This window comes from Eupeodes corollae, chromosome 1 (assembly GCF_945859685.1).
Source record: "Eupeodes corollae chromosome 1, idEupCoro1.1, whole genome shotgun sequence".
Classification (NCBI taxonomy): domain Eukaryota; kingdom Metazoa; phylum Arthropoda; class Insecta; order Diptera; family Syrphidae; genus Eupeodes; species Eupeodes corollae.
The window spans coordinates 101772123-101787472 of record NC_079147.1 but is presented as its reverse complement, the minus strand read 5'-3'; the positions used below and the strand labels follow the sequence as shown (position 1 = coordinate 101787472).

Sequence of the window (15350 nt, the reverse complement as noted above, 5' to 3'; positions counted from 1 at the left end):
TATTTTTAAAATATTGTGTCTCAATTGGTGATATTCGATTGCTTGGATCGTTGCACCGACCCAAACAAACGAATTCTGGGAGTCCTAGATGGTAAATCGTAAACGTTTTTTCTCCTGTTTGTATTTCCTCAGAGTAAAGCTCAATCTTGAAAATCTGAGAAATATAAACAATTTTATTTAAAACATTTTTCATATCATCGATTAATAAAAAAATGAGTTTGTTTATTATAATTTAACAAAATTGTTTTGCGAATAGTTGTTAATAGCTGTTAAGCAACATAGTAAGTCTTGACATAAATTTTTTGAAATATTGTGTTTCGATAAAACCCAGAAATGAGGAACAAGCGATTGGGTAATGAAAATTAAAAAGGTAAACAAATTTAACAAATATCTATTGCTCTCAAAAAAGCAGTAGGTATTGTTATATCAATAATTCAATACAAATTAAACTACGTATGTACATTAATACTGTATCCGGTATGTAATATAATTTATTTATTTTATATCATGCTCAGATAACAATTTACTTCTATACCGTTGGTATCATTGGCGGATCCAGGGGTGGGTGGTCGTAGGGGTCATGACCCCCCTGGGAGATAATTTCATTGCTTTTTCGTAGGAGTACCCTTCAATTAATTTTAAATTATTTATTTTTTGTACATATGTACATATATGAAAACAATATTTGTATTTTACTTCCTTACACTTTGTTGCTAAAAGTACTACTTTTGACTAAAGATTGGACCGAGAACATAATATGAATCGGATATAGCCCTATTCCAAAAACACAGCACAAATTCATCCACTTTTGACCAATGGACGATCCAGGGGGGAGGTCATATGAGCCATAAAGCTTATACAGTTAAGTTGTATAAGTAAAGATTTTATCTAAAGATTTGTTAGTAATTTAACGACATTCACCAAAAAGTGGTTTGCTGTCAAAAACCCCCCGATGAAAAGTCTTGATCCGCCCTTGGTTCTTATAAAATATTTTACAAATATAAACAAATTGTTTGCTCTGTGTTAACATGAGAAGACCCAAATCCAAAATATTAAAATTATAAAAACGAAATATATTACTCACTGTTAGGTATTGTGCATATTAATGCTTCATTTGACAATTTTCCAACACTTCCAATATGGTTTTTTCCTTCACATTGTTGTCATTTAAAAGGAAGTTCAAAATTTGGGGCTGTATTTGTTCGCAATTTTTGGTGCAAAAAACAAAAATCCATGTCAATCTAGTTAATGAAGTCACAGTTTTATTATAAGCATATGGCATGCAACAAATATCTTACTTACCATACGATAGCCAATTAGGCATTTGTATTGCGGCCATTTCAAAAAAATTTCGGTTCGAGCTTGAGTTTCTTACATCCAATAACCTTCGATTTGTACAAGCCTTCCAGCATCGATCTAACGCTTCTCCCGCTAAATTATCATATTTTAAACAACAATATTTTTTAAAAGATAGGAGTTGTTTTAAGTCAATATCTGTAATTTTTAAAAAGATATTAACGTCGAAAAAAAAGTTTTACCAACTAATGTTATTTTTATCAAAATTTTAAAGCATGTTGAAAACAATATTTTTTCAAGGTTTAAGTTGTTTTAAGTCAATGTCTCGAACTATTGAAAAGTTATTTTCGTCAAAAAAAATTTGTTTACCAACTTATGTTAATTTTTGTTTAAGTTTTTATTTTTTGTAAGAAAACTGTCAATTAGATTAAGACGAAAAAAACGTCCCGAACGTACAAACATGTGAAATTTTATGGATGTAAATAGATGAAATAGATAGAATAGAAATGAGATGAGAATTAAAAAAAAATGTGTAGTTTACTGACGCACGCCGCCGCGCCGCCGAAGAGTTGCTCGTGGCGGTATGCAATCAACAGATGGCGAAAATATTTTGGTGGTGTTGCGCGTTGCATTAAGGAGATTCGCAATTATAAAAATAATAACTAATAATATGACTAATAATAATATCTAATAATAATAACTAAGAAATAACTCACCTTATTAACTAATCTAATTGTTAGCTGATGCAAAAATACTTTTTTAATATGTTCACTTCACTTTTCTTAATATTCACTTTAAACCACTTTTTCGTCTCGGCTTCTTTTGCTAAATGATTTGCATTCTATCGTTGTTGCTCGTTGAAATTCGGCGGCACGTCATTTGTTCGTTCAGTTCGGCAAAAAAACTTCTTACATTGAAAGTATTGTTAAGCTCCGTTTATACTGCCAATTTTCAAAGAAATGTTCATATTTTTTAGCTAGGAATTTGATAGTTAATTAATGGTTTATTTAAATTAATAAACAAGTTGCTTATTTATATAAACGGGTTTATAAACGCAATAAACGATTAATTGATTTTAATAAACATGATGTTTCTCATTTCTACTCCGTTATGTTTATTAGACGCTTCGTTCAATTTGTAAACAACCCCCACGAAAATTAATAAACTGTTTATTGCCATAGTAGTAATTGGGTTAGTTAAAATCAATGAATATGGTATTTATTTATACTATAATATATTGCCGACTTATACCACGTGTTCACTCGAACAAAAGAAAAAAATAGGAGAAAGGAAAACTTAAATCAACATTTATTTGAAAAAAAAATAGCTCATCACATTAGTAGGATTAAAACTAGATATAAAAAGATGGCGATCGAGTATACCTTAAAAATGTAAGAACTTGGTCAAGCTAAGATAAAAGATAAAATCTATAGTTATTCTTAGAACATTTAAGATATGAGTATTTTAATAAAAATTAAAATAACTATCAAGTACATTGGTTTTGGCTTACCTTATTTTTAACAACACTGTACCTACACAAATATTATTATTACTAGTTAATTTTATTATTATTATTACTGTTAATATTATTATAACTTAATTGAAATATAAAATAAATACCAGTATTAATAAATAATTAGCGATTGCTGCCAGGAATTTACGCTTGCACACAATAGCAAACACTGCAAAAAACAAATGTTTGTAAATCTGAACGAAATTTTAGCGAAATTCTACACACTTTGTTTTTTATTCTTTTTTACAATTTAAATAATAAATTCACATTTACGTACCATGTAATCATGAACGTTCGTGCTTGCCAAAAGATGAAACAACCAAAAAACGAATCGTGTAATCAGACGCTTATTCGATCACTCAGTCATAGAAGATAAAACATTATAAAGATACAAATCCTTACGTTCCGTAAATACTACCGTAGATGTGTGTATTTACAATGGTTAATCTATGGTATTACATTTTCTTTGGAGTGCTGAAATGGGCTTAAAGTTTCCTTTGACCCTTTGTATATATGTTTTAACTTGAAATAAGTTTGGTTTGGCTGGTTAATGTGAGGAGGTACGGGTAGAAGTAGAAGTTGATATGAGATGTGTGACATTCAACATTTTTTTTAATAAAGGTGTGAGTAAGAGAAATGCACTATAGTTGGACATTTCACAAATTAAATTAGTCTCAAAAAATGTTTGCTCTTGTTCTCACACTCTGAGTTCACATTTCTGGGAATCATGTATACTGTAGGTGTGACATATTACGATTCCCAGCAATTACATTTTAAATATTGAATAAAAGGATTTTTAGGAAAAAGTGTGAACTCTGCATCTAGGTAAAAAATACAATTTTTCGTTAAATTTTAAAAAACGATTTATTATTTTTGATAAATTGTTTATTATATATAACAATTATTAATTGAAAACACTGCCATCTACAACAGACATGGTAGTTACACCCAGCTTACATTACTATTATTTACAAAATAGTAAGAAAGCCCAAAAGATGCCAACGATCGAATATAACAATTATGAATGAAAATACTAATTGAAGGCTTGTGTTTTTGTTTCGTATTTTAATGTCTTTAATTGCAAGTAGAAAACTCTATATTATGATTTTATTAAGCTCTTATGATTCCTTATCATATAATATTAAATGCAAATGTTTCACATTTTATAAAAAAATGGTCTGCTTACATAAAATATAAAAGTACTTAGCCAAAATTATTACCTATATAGAATTAAAAACAAATATAAAAGACATCAATTAAGCTCTAGGACTTTTGCTCTTATAGAACGAGTTATAAATATAAATAAAACTCATCACTGAACATTTTACTTATTTTGACTGCATTTGATTCACAAGAATTCGTATAAAATGATATGAAGTTTAGCAAAATACCTCATACAATTTCATAAAAATAATGTTTTCGGCATCGTAAAGTCTAGTTCCGCTGAGTTTGAGCGCAGTGTTATCTTTATGATTTGATAATTGATTGATTCAAGGAATCAATTTCATTTTTGGAGGTTGGGATATAATATTTAACAATTTGCCTCTTTATAATGTTGTTCATAGCAACAATAAATGGTTCACTATTTTCCAATTACCAAAGTTTATTGTGTCAGTGAATAAGTTTATACAAAATAATAAATTGCTTGTAAGTTTTCCAATTCGTCTATTAATAATGTTGTTCATTACAACTATAAACAGTTTATTATTTTTTAATTGCCAAATTTGCATTTGACAGTGAATAAGGTGATAAAAAATAATAAACTATTTGTAAATTTAAGAATTGGTTGTGATATTAGATGAAGGTTGTGATATAATCTTTAATAGTCCCCTTTCAAACATTTTGTTTATTGTGGCAATAAACGATTAATTATTTTTAATAACAAAAATGTTTGCGGCAATCAATAGAGTTATTAATTTTAATAAACGGTGATTAAGTGCTTTATTTTTCATTTTATAAACAGCTGTTAATAGTATTAACAAACGATTATCAAACGCTGAATTTTTTTTTAAAAAACCGTTCACTCCGACAAGAAAAAGTTTGTTGTAACAATAAATAAGCAGTTAATAAACGCCGTTTTTTATATTAATGCACGTTTGTTTTTTCAGTGAAAGCAGTCTTTCAAGCTGAGGTCTTAGTGATATTTCGAGCTGATAACACCATTTTCATTGATAGCCAAAGACCAAGAAGAACGATTTTTACCACAATAATAAAATCGAATATTGTAAATTAACGATTCTTAGTTCACAGCATAATATAAGACTCTGATGGGTACCAGTTTACAGTGATGTACATTGATACGAGACAGGTGAGGTAAGTTAACGACAATAGGTACAAAGCTATATCAATCCTCTATAAACTCGATATGTCAAGAAACTAATAAAAGATGAAAAAGCCCTGAAACCTGTGTCACGGCCAAGAAATTATGGACCAAATTTGACAAAACTAGATCTCATAATAAACAATACATCTCTTAGGCTTTATCAAAACGTCTTAAGGGCAAAAACAAGATAATCCATTGTCATCACCGGTTTTAAATAAAACTTCTCCATCTAGCTCGGTACCTAGCTAGATGTCCCCAGTTTCGAGGTCCAAGTTGGGTGAGGTCACTTTCCACTAGTGCACTTCACCTGAGTCGCGGTCTTCATCTACTGCGCCGTCCTGTTGGTGTGGATTCGATGACTTTCCGGTCTACGTTGCTGTACAGCCCATATAGCTTATCGTTCCATCTTCTCCTCCGTAAATCACAAGTAGAACTTTTCCCTTGAAACGACCCACGTTGCTTTCATCCGCTTTTGTCATATGCCATGATTATGCACCGTATAGCAGGACGGGGATGATAAGGGTCTTATATAGCAACACTTTGGTCGAGAGAGGACTTTACCACTCAATTGCTTTCGTAGCCCAAAGAAACAGTGGTTAGCAAGTGTTATTCTGCGTTTGATCTCGGCGCTGCTGGTGCTGTTTTCTGCGCTTACAGCGGAGAATAGGTAGACGAAGTACTTGCCTACCTCAAAGTTACGTCTGCCGATGGTAACGTTTTGATCAAGACGTCGGCGTTGTATGTCCTTTCTTGACTACAGCATGTATTTTGTTTTGCCCTCATTAACCGGTAAACCCATTTTTGCCGCCTCTGCCTCAATACTCACACAAGCCCCATTGACATCATGCTGAGTTCTTCTAATTATGTCAATGTCATCAGCATATTCTATTACTTGGACCGACTGCATGACAGCTCAACACCTTGTCTAAAACCTTTTTTGACATAAAAGGTTCTGTTAAGTTGTTTCCAAACTTTATGGAGCAGCGTGTATTCTCCATGGTCATCCTACATAAACGTACGAGTTTGGCAGGGCTAGAGGTTCTCCTTTTTTTCAGTGTCGGACAAACAATACTGAGGTTCCATTCATCGGGCATGCTTTCTTCCGACCATATATTACAGATAAGTTGATGCATGCTCCTAACCAATTTATCTCCTGCTGCTTTAAAGAGCTCGGCGTTCAAGCCATCCGCTCCAGCGGCCTTATTAGACGTCAGCTTAAATATGTCAATCTTTACTTCGTCTAAGTCGGGTGGACGGGATTGTTGTCTTTCGTCGTCTATGTTAAATGGATCATCCTCCTGACTACAGTCTGCAGAAGTGGTCCTTCCATATATCTTCAGCATTGACTGCGTTTCCACTATGATGTTTCCACTTTCGTCTTTGCAGCCTTCGGTTTTAGGTTTATGTATCTGTGAATTTCGTTCTACCCGTTTATAACATTCGAACTTCATTCCTGTTTTTAAACCTCTCAACATCTTTGACAACACGCTTCTCATGCTCTCTCTTTTTCTTTCTGAGAGTCGGTGTTAATCTCGCCTCTTCTGCTCATAGAGCTCATAAGCAGCCCTCGTACTTTTATGCAGCGCCACTTTGCGTGCCTGTTGTTTGGCTGCATTTGCCTGCCGACATTCATCTTCAAACCAGGGGTTCCTTGTTGGTGGTTGCTTGGAACCCAGCACATCAAAGTCGGCTTCTCTGATTACATCTTGCCAATTATGCACTGGTTGGCGCCATATAGAACTTCGAGAGAGGTTACTTGTAACTCGGTCAAAAAAGGATTTGGCTAACTCTTGCGATTGTAGCCGTTCGACGTTGTACCTTCTTTCAGCATCTCAATGTTTTGCCTTGGGTGGCATACGTACGCCTTTCAAAAAAGATAACTTCCCATCCTGTCTTTCGATTCGTCGTGCTTAAAAGTTTATAGGTGTTGTGTTTTTTTGAAAAAGTTGTTGCTTAAAAATTTTAAAATTTTCAACAATATTTTGCATGTTATGAAATAGTTTGATTTCGAAATCTATTTCTGTTAACTAGAATTTTAGTCCAAAAAAGCAATTATTACCAATTTAAGTAGCATTTCATAAAAAGTTTGTATTTCTTATGTAAACAAATACAAATTGAAGTCAATACAATCTATTTTTCACGAGACATCCAGAACCCAACATCAATTTTTAATAATTTTGCGTACTTTTTTTGTAGATTTTATTGATACTGATTGTTGGATTTAAAAAAAAAAAACAATATTTTCTGTTTTTGAAAAGATATTTGAGTCGAAAGTAAATGTTTACAACTTAAAATGTTCATAAATGTTGAACACAATATTTCCATAAGATGAAATTAGTTGAAAGCCAATATCATCTCAATGCTTTGAAAAGATATTTGAGTCGAAAACCAATTTTTGCCAACTTTTATTCATTTTTTTGTTACTTTTTTATTTTTTATAATTCAATTTTTCTCAAAGTTTTACCAGATGTTAAAAATGCTATATTTCGTTGCACAAAACTATTTTCTGAATAAAATCAATTTTTTTTAAAACATCGTAAAGTTTGCGGGGTGACAAATATTTTGTTTTCAGTTTTTTGCTTTATAAAAAAAAATCGGTTGGTAGAATTTTTTCCAAAAATCTATTTCCTGCAACACATAATATATACCTAATTTATTTCGAGTCTCGAGCGTTATTGGTTCGTGAGATATTTAGGGTTAACCAAAATTTTAACTTTTGTTTAAATTGCTATGGTAAAAAACACTCACGCATTTTATTTGAGAGTCCTTTCTGCATCTTTCTGCATTATTATCTGTATAACAACATTTATTTGAAGTCGATATCTCCAGTGGTTCTTGAGCTACGAACGAAGAAAATAAACTTCCCAAACGTACTTACATAGGCACGCACAGACATCTCTCTAAACAAACTTTTATTTCGACTCTAGGAACCTTGAAACGTCGAGAAATGTCAAAATTTTCAATTCAACTAATCGGACTCATTACAATAGCTTTCTATGGGAAGTTGAAAATAATATAAAACCGTAAATAACGTTAAGTAGAATTTGAAGTTAATGTCAATATGGTAGACGGACTTAGTCCAGACAATATTAATCTTAACTTAAACCCAATTGTAATATAATTGTATGCCACTCCAGCGGCCGATACTAAGCCACAAGTGTCATCAATAAACTCGTAGTTTGATGTTGGTGACATTTTATTTCATGGCGTCGCTTCGTCGTCGTCGTCGAATATATTTAATAAGTTGAACCTTTTTGATGTTTAAAATGAAAATAAAGACAATTTTAAAAACTAAATCCTTATCCTCGCTCCATAAATCATTTAAGTCAAATGTTTTATTTTCAATATAAATGTTGAACAACGATTCCTTCAAAATTACAATTCGGCTTTTACTTTCTCACTTTAATATTCATCTTCTTTTCTTCATCATATATCTAGAAATATGTAAATGGCCTGAGATTCACAATGACAGTACTGGGAGGTTGTGTGTCTGTAATGGGCAGCCGAGCAATGGGATATCCTTCGGCTGGTGCCTTGGGTTGTGTTACAGTAACGTTTGTTGCTGGAACTCTTTGGAGGAAACAACAGAAAGGAAATGAAAATGTAAGTTTCATTTAAAAAAATAAAAATGTTTACTAGTCCGGGATATTGTATATTCAATATGATATCTTGCCAAAAGTTTTGAATAACCAAAAAAAAAAAAACAGTTATAACGTCTCGCATCGTCGTCGTCGTCCTTTAAGAGAAATGTTTGCGAGTCCTTTAATAATGAATTTTGTTGAATTCCAATTATTATTATTTTTTTCTGTAGCCAAGTGTTACAAATCGCTTGGATTTGTTATGGAAGTTCCTAAAACCAGTGTCATTCTCACTTATTGGCAAGGAAATTAATTTCTCTGTTTTGGATGGAAGGACGGTTTTGTATGGACTTATAGTTATTGCTGTCGGATGTATGGTAAGATAACAATAATAATAATGAATTGATTTTAAGCTTTAAGGATTTCTTTTTTGAAATTTTAGTTCCGTTTAGCGGCATCATACTATTCAACTAATGGAGCTAATTTGACAACAAAAGAACGATGTTACATTACAATTTGTGGCTTTCCGAAAGCAACAGTACAAGTAAGTTTATTGTAAAGGTTTTCCAATAAGAGGTTTGATTTGAAAACTTAAAAAAAAACACGTATAATTAAATGGAAATCCATCTACGTTGATTTTATTGTATAAAGAAAGGTATTTTTCAAACAATCAAAAAATATGAGACGGATGTTTACCACGGCTATGGTTGCAACACCAATTACTTCTCATAAAATTTTCCATGGCTACTAAGCATTTTGCAGTTGTGTTTCCTCGGTTACATGGAGACAGGTTAAATTAGATTTTATCCCGATAGTGCTCTTAAAAAACTGGAACGCATCCTAGATACCTACATATCAGGAACATTCTCGAAGAATGTCCGCTAGTAGAATCTCCGCAGGCATATCCTTAAATGCAAGTTTAGCAAGACGACCCTTCATGAGGTAGTACGTACGATGGAGAAGACAATTCATTAAAAAGAATTAACTCTTGCAACCTTCCTAGATCCTAAGTCCTGCTTTTCCTAAAGTTTTTTTTATCACGAGTACTGCCTCTTGCGGGGGCTCCACCTGTAATTCTTGTCATGAAAAGTGCTTTCTATAATTAGCCGTTTGGATTCAGCTTAAAACTGTAAGTCAACTTCATCCCTGACAACAGTACTCGCACACATTAATGGTTGAGAGTTGTAATGCACTAGGCCCTAGTTCTCAACGGACTATTGCGCCACCCAATTAATTTTTTATTTTATAAAATTCCTAGAATTAAATAACGTCCTTACTGAATCCATTCACGAATCACTTACTCACTTCAAGGTTAAGGTTTTATAAAGAATACATAATTTCTATGCTAAGAAATAGAACTATTAAAGCTTCCTTAGGTAACAAAATAAATCTCTTCAAACATGTTGGACGAGGAACAAACCAGGGCTATGATTTCCTCCCCTTTTTATGGATTTAAGTCATGAATACAATCCTCACAAAGTTAAAAAGTTGTGGCGTAAAGGCGGTAGCTTATGCTGATGCCTTTGTTTTACTGGTATTAATCAGAGCAAATCTTAACTGATACTCCTTACTACCAAAACTGCGGTTAAATCCTATCTTAATCCTCCAGTGCAAAATATATACTTAGGACCTATTTTAGATTCGAAACTAAACTGGAAAGTAAACATCGAAAAACGGGTTCAGAAGGCCTGCATTGCCTTTTTGTTTTTGTAGAAAAACTTTTGATAAAAAGTGGGGCCTCCAACCAATGATTTAGTGGATGTATATGTTGTAGGTCCAATTGTGTTTTATGGATTGATGTGCTTAAAAAGAAATACAAAATCGAGAAACTAAGCAAGGTTCCAAGAATAGCTAGTGTCGGCACTTCCGAAGCTATTCGATCCTGCCCAACAAATGTCTTAAATGTTATTCTGCGTCTCCTACACATTGAATATTTAATATTGTAAAGGGTGTTAAGTCTTACAGGATCGAACTGTTGGTTTCCAGGACCTTATGGGCATGGGAACACTAACGAACTGATTTCAGAGGTTAAGTTTGCCACGGAGAGCGACTAATGCACCCCTGCCTGGAATCTCAGAAATGATTTTTAAATAATCTTTCCTGACAGAAAGGATTAAGAGGATGATGTTGTTACGAAAGGCTTTGAAACCACTATCGTTACTGGCGGGTCAAATATGGATTGTGGAGAAAGGTCTTGTATCTTCTGTGAGTCCTTAAATGTCTCTAAATCTTTTCGGCTACCTGATTATAATAGTAAATAAGTTGGCCTGCCAAGGAGCGGTGAAGCAGTCGAATGGACTATACCATATCCAGAAGCATATGGCCTACCTATAACAAAAACCGTTCTATCGATCTTTTATGCAGACCCAGACTTTATAAAGGATCACTGCAATATGTACTGGTCTGGACATTGGCCGATAGAAGAGGATGCATCACAGCTGGATATCCCTTACAATACTCACTGCTGGCCAACATAGAAGGGAAACTGTAAATGTTCTGCTCTGTGCGGTTCTAAAATGTTAAACTTTGGAATGGCATGCAAATCAAAGACATGGTTTCCTTTCTGAATACGACGAAATGGCATTTCGCTAAATTTTGTCAATATAAATCCGTCATTATATTATGTTTTTAACTTCCCATAGGAAGTTATTGTAATGGGTCCGATTTGTCAAATTGAAAATTTTGACATTTCTCGACGTTTCAAGGTCCCTTGAGTCGAAATAAAAGATTTTTAGAAAGACGTTCACGACGTTTTTTTCGTCCTCCGTAGCTCAAGAACCAGAAGAGATATCAACTTCAAATAATAAGGCAGAAAGATGCAGAAAGGGCTCTCAAGAAAATTGCGTGGGTAGTTTTTTTACCATAGAAGTTTTAAAAAAGAGGCTGGGATGCGACACACTCTGATAACTTCCCATCCGGTCTGTCGATTTGTCTTGCACAAAAGTTTGTCTATATGTACTCGTATCAATTTTTACCAAATTTGCGTATTATTTTTTGTAGATTTTATTTTTTATGAAAAAACAGACTGTTAGATTTTCATATACAAATTACTGAATATCGAAAACAATAATTTCTGTGAAATAAAATAAGTTTGAAGCCAATATTTTTAATTTTTGAAAAGCTATTTGAGTCGAAAGTAAATTTTTACGAAGTTTTAGTATTGTTTTTTTTAGAGTTTTATTTTTTGTAAAAAAAACTGTCAATTCGATTTTTTAAAAATTCTACCAAATGTTGAAAACAATATTTCTTATGAGATTAAATTACTTTGAAGTCAATATTTAAAATTTATATATATTTGAGTCGAAAATCAATTTTTACCAACTTTTATACATTTTTTTTAGGTTTATATTTTTTGTAAAAAAACTGTCAATTCGATTTTTCTCAAAATTTTATCAGATGTCAAAAACATTATTCTTCGTTGCACAAAATTGTTTTGGAGATGAAATCATATTTAAGTCGTAAAATTTTGGAGGTGACAAATTTTTTTTTCAGTTTTTTTTGATTTTTAAAAAAACCGTTATATTTATTTTTTCAAAAAATATACCTGTTTGGTATCATGTTACAATATATTATATACAATTTAATTCAAGTCTCTAGCGTTTTTGGTTCGTAAGATATTTAGGGTTAACCAAAATTTTCACCTTTTTTTCAAACTGCTATGGTAAAAAAACCACCCACGCAATTTTCTTGAGAGCCCTTTCTGCATCTTTCTGCCTTATTATCTGTGTAACAAAATTTATTTGAAGTCGATATCTCTTCTGGTTCTTGAGCTACGGAAGACGAAAAAAACGTCGTGAACGTCTTTCTAAAAATCTTTATTTCGACTCTAGGGACCTTGAAACGTCGAGAAATGTCAAAATTTTCAATTTGACAAATCGGACCCATTACAATAACTTCCTATGGGAAGTTTAAAAAAGGTAAAAATTTTGGTTAACCCTAAATATCTTACGAAGCAAGAACGCTAGAGACTTGAATTAAATTTCATATAATATATTGTAACGTAATATCAAAGAAGTATATTTTTTGAAACAAAAATGCAATTAACGTTTTTTTTTTATAAATCTAAAAAACTGAAAAAGAAATATTGTCACCTCTAAAATTTTTACGACTTAAATATTATTTCATCTCCAAATCAACTTTGTGCAAAGAAGAATAATGTTTTTGACATCTGATACAATTTTGAGAAAAATCGAATCGACAGTTTTTTTACAAAAAATAAAAACCTAAAAAAAAATTAATAAAAGTTGGTAAAAATTGATTTTCGACTCAAATATCTTTTCAAAAGTTTGAGATATTAGCTTTAATTTACTTTCCTTCAAAAAATATTGTTGTCAACATTCAGTAAAATTTTGGAAAGAATCGAATTGACAGTTTTTTTTACAAAAAATTAAAAACCGAAAAAAATTTAAAAAAATGATTTTCGACTCAAATATCTTTTCAAAAATTTGAGATAATAGCTTCTTTTTAATTTTTACTTGTAAGAAATATTGTTTTAAAGATTGGGACAAAGTTTGAGGAAAAATCGAATTGACAATTTTTTTACAAAAAATAAAAACCTAAAAAAATGTATAAAAGTTGGTAAAAATTGATTTTCGACTCAAATATCTTTTCAAAAATTTGGAATATTGGGTTCAAACTAATTTTATCTTATAAGAAATATTGTTTTCAACATTCGATACAATTTTGAAAAAAATCGAATTGAAAGTTTTTTTTAAAAAAAATAAAACTCTAAAAAAAACAACACTAAAACTTGGTAAACATTTACTTTCGACTCAAGTAGTTTTTCAAAACTTAAAAATATAGGCTTCAAACTTATTTTATTTCATAGATAATATTGTTTTCGATATTCAATAATTTTTATATAAAAACCCAACAAACCGTTTTTCAAAAAAAATAGTACGCAAATTTGGTAAAAATTGATACGAGTACATATAGACAAACTTTTAAGCAAGACAAATCGACAGAAGGGATGGGAAGTTATCAGTGTGGGTCGCATCCCTGCCTTTTTTTTTTGTTTGTAAAATTTTCTTAAGAAATGCTCTGGACATAAGAGCATAACTCCACTTTCCTCCTTCATTTGGTTTTAAATTGAATTCTGTAAACCGTCAGATCCCCAGATAAATGGCTAAAATGATAACCAAACATTTTAAACCCTTGCCTTCTCCAGAAGAACTAGAAGTAACTTCCACCAGTTTAAACCAACGTTCATAGTTTAAATAGCTAAAGTCCCATCACATTGCCAAGAATTTATTCAAACGATATGCGAAATTACTCTGAGTAGGATATTAGCTTCGAAATGGATCTTCTAGTGCTGCTATTTCTTCCCCTTCTCAAAGGACGAAAAATATAATAAGCGTTAATGAATAAAACTAACAACTTCAACACCAACGAACAACATATTTTATTTTAATCTTCAAATAAACACTTAAATCATTTAATTTATTTCTATGACTGTTTTTATTATCCTTATGTATTTTTGTATATGTAAATATAAAGGATTTTTGTTAATTCTTTTCTCATTTTTCCATTTTCATTTCTATTTTCAATTTTTTTCTTTTCAGGCAGCCCTTGGTCCCATCGCTCTAGATATGGCCAGACAATTAAATGCGGGACCAGATATCCTTTCGTTAGCTAGCAATATCCTTGTGATTTCTGTAATCGCAATTATATTCACAGCACCACTAGGCGCTATCTTAATGATACAATTAGCCCCGCGCTGGCTTAAGCACGAGGGTGATGGAGGCACTGATGCTCGTCATCGTGATGCCGAAGGAGCATCTGAATTGGACAGAATACCAGCGCAATCACCAGATAACATCGCCATAATCACAGTTGGAGATAATAGAATCCTGACGGATTCTGCCCATTCCAACAATGGTTTCGACCATGGCAACAGTGGCAGATAATGTCTTGTTCTATGTAATATTGGAAAGGGAATGGTAGTTGGGGTTGCATGACTGCTTGCTATGAAGCCTAATTAAGTACTTAGAATGACAAAACGGAGCAAAGGACGATTATAATGAAGAAGGAGGAGAAAGATGAGAAGAAGCTGGAAGAGATGTCATATTTTTTGTGTGGAAGTGAAAAAACAACAATATTTTGTTTTTGTTCTTGTTCTTTAAAGAAATATGTACTTAATACTTAAAGAAAGCTTCAACTTAGAACTTTCTTTTTATATTTACCAACCTAAGTTAAGTTGAGTTGTTTTGAAATGTTTTCATACTTTTTGTACGAGTACTTAAGCATGTTTCGTCCTTGGTCTTCGTTTCGTCCAAAATGTTGTTATGAAATATACTTAATTTATGTAGAAAAAACTTTTGATAACAATCTGTCTTTTTTCTGTGTGTGGGGTAATAAAGGGGGTGGAGAGGGGGGAGCGGCAGTATATACAAAGTTAAGAAAAAAAAGTACACATAAAAGTCGTAAAGCAAACCATAGCAAAAGGATATTTACATTTAAATTAGAGAACGTGATGTGACTGTGTCTGATGGGTGTATGAGGAGGGGGAGTGAACTTTAAGAAAGTTTATTTGTTACTTTTTATTTTTGTTTTAAAAACAAAATAATGTAGTTACGCAATTGATTTTGAATATTTATTTGTAATCTGTTTACTGTTATGTATAAGAAGATCATTTTTAGAT

The 15350-nt window shown here is 32.0% G+C and overlaps 1 protein-coding gene across 1 annotated transcript in view; it reads left to right on the top strand.

Annotated features, from left to right (window-relative positions):
- The window catches only part of LOC129939851 (sodium/hydrogen exchanger 9B1), a 145146-nt gene extending 130099 nt beyond the window's left edge, over positions 1-15047 (top strand). Inside the window, exons 8-11 of the mRNA XM_056048025.1 lie at positions 8571-8735; positions 8944-9087; positions 9153-9254; positions 14272-15047. Coding sequence (XP_055904000.1) covers positions 8571-8735; positions 8944-9087; positions 9153-9254; positions 14272-14616 — 756 coding nt within the window. The 3' untranslated portion in view covers positions 14617-15047. The remainder of the gene's footprint in view (positions 1-8570; positions 8736-8943; positions 9088-9152; positions 9255-14271) is intronic.
- Positions 15048-15350: the final 303 nt, after the last annotated feature.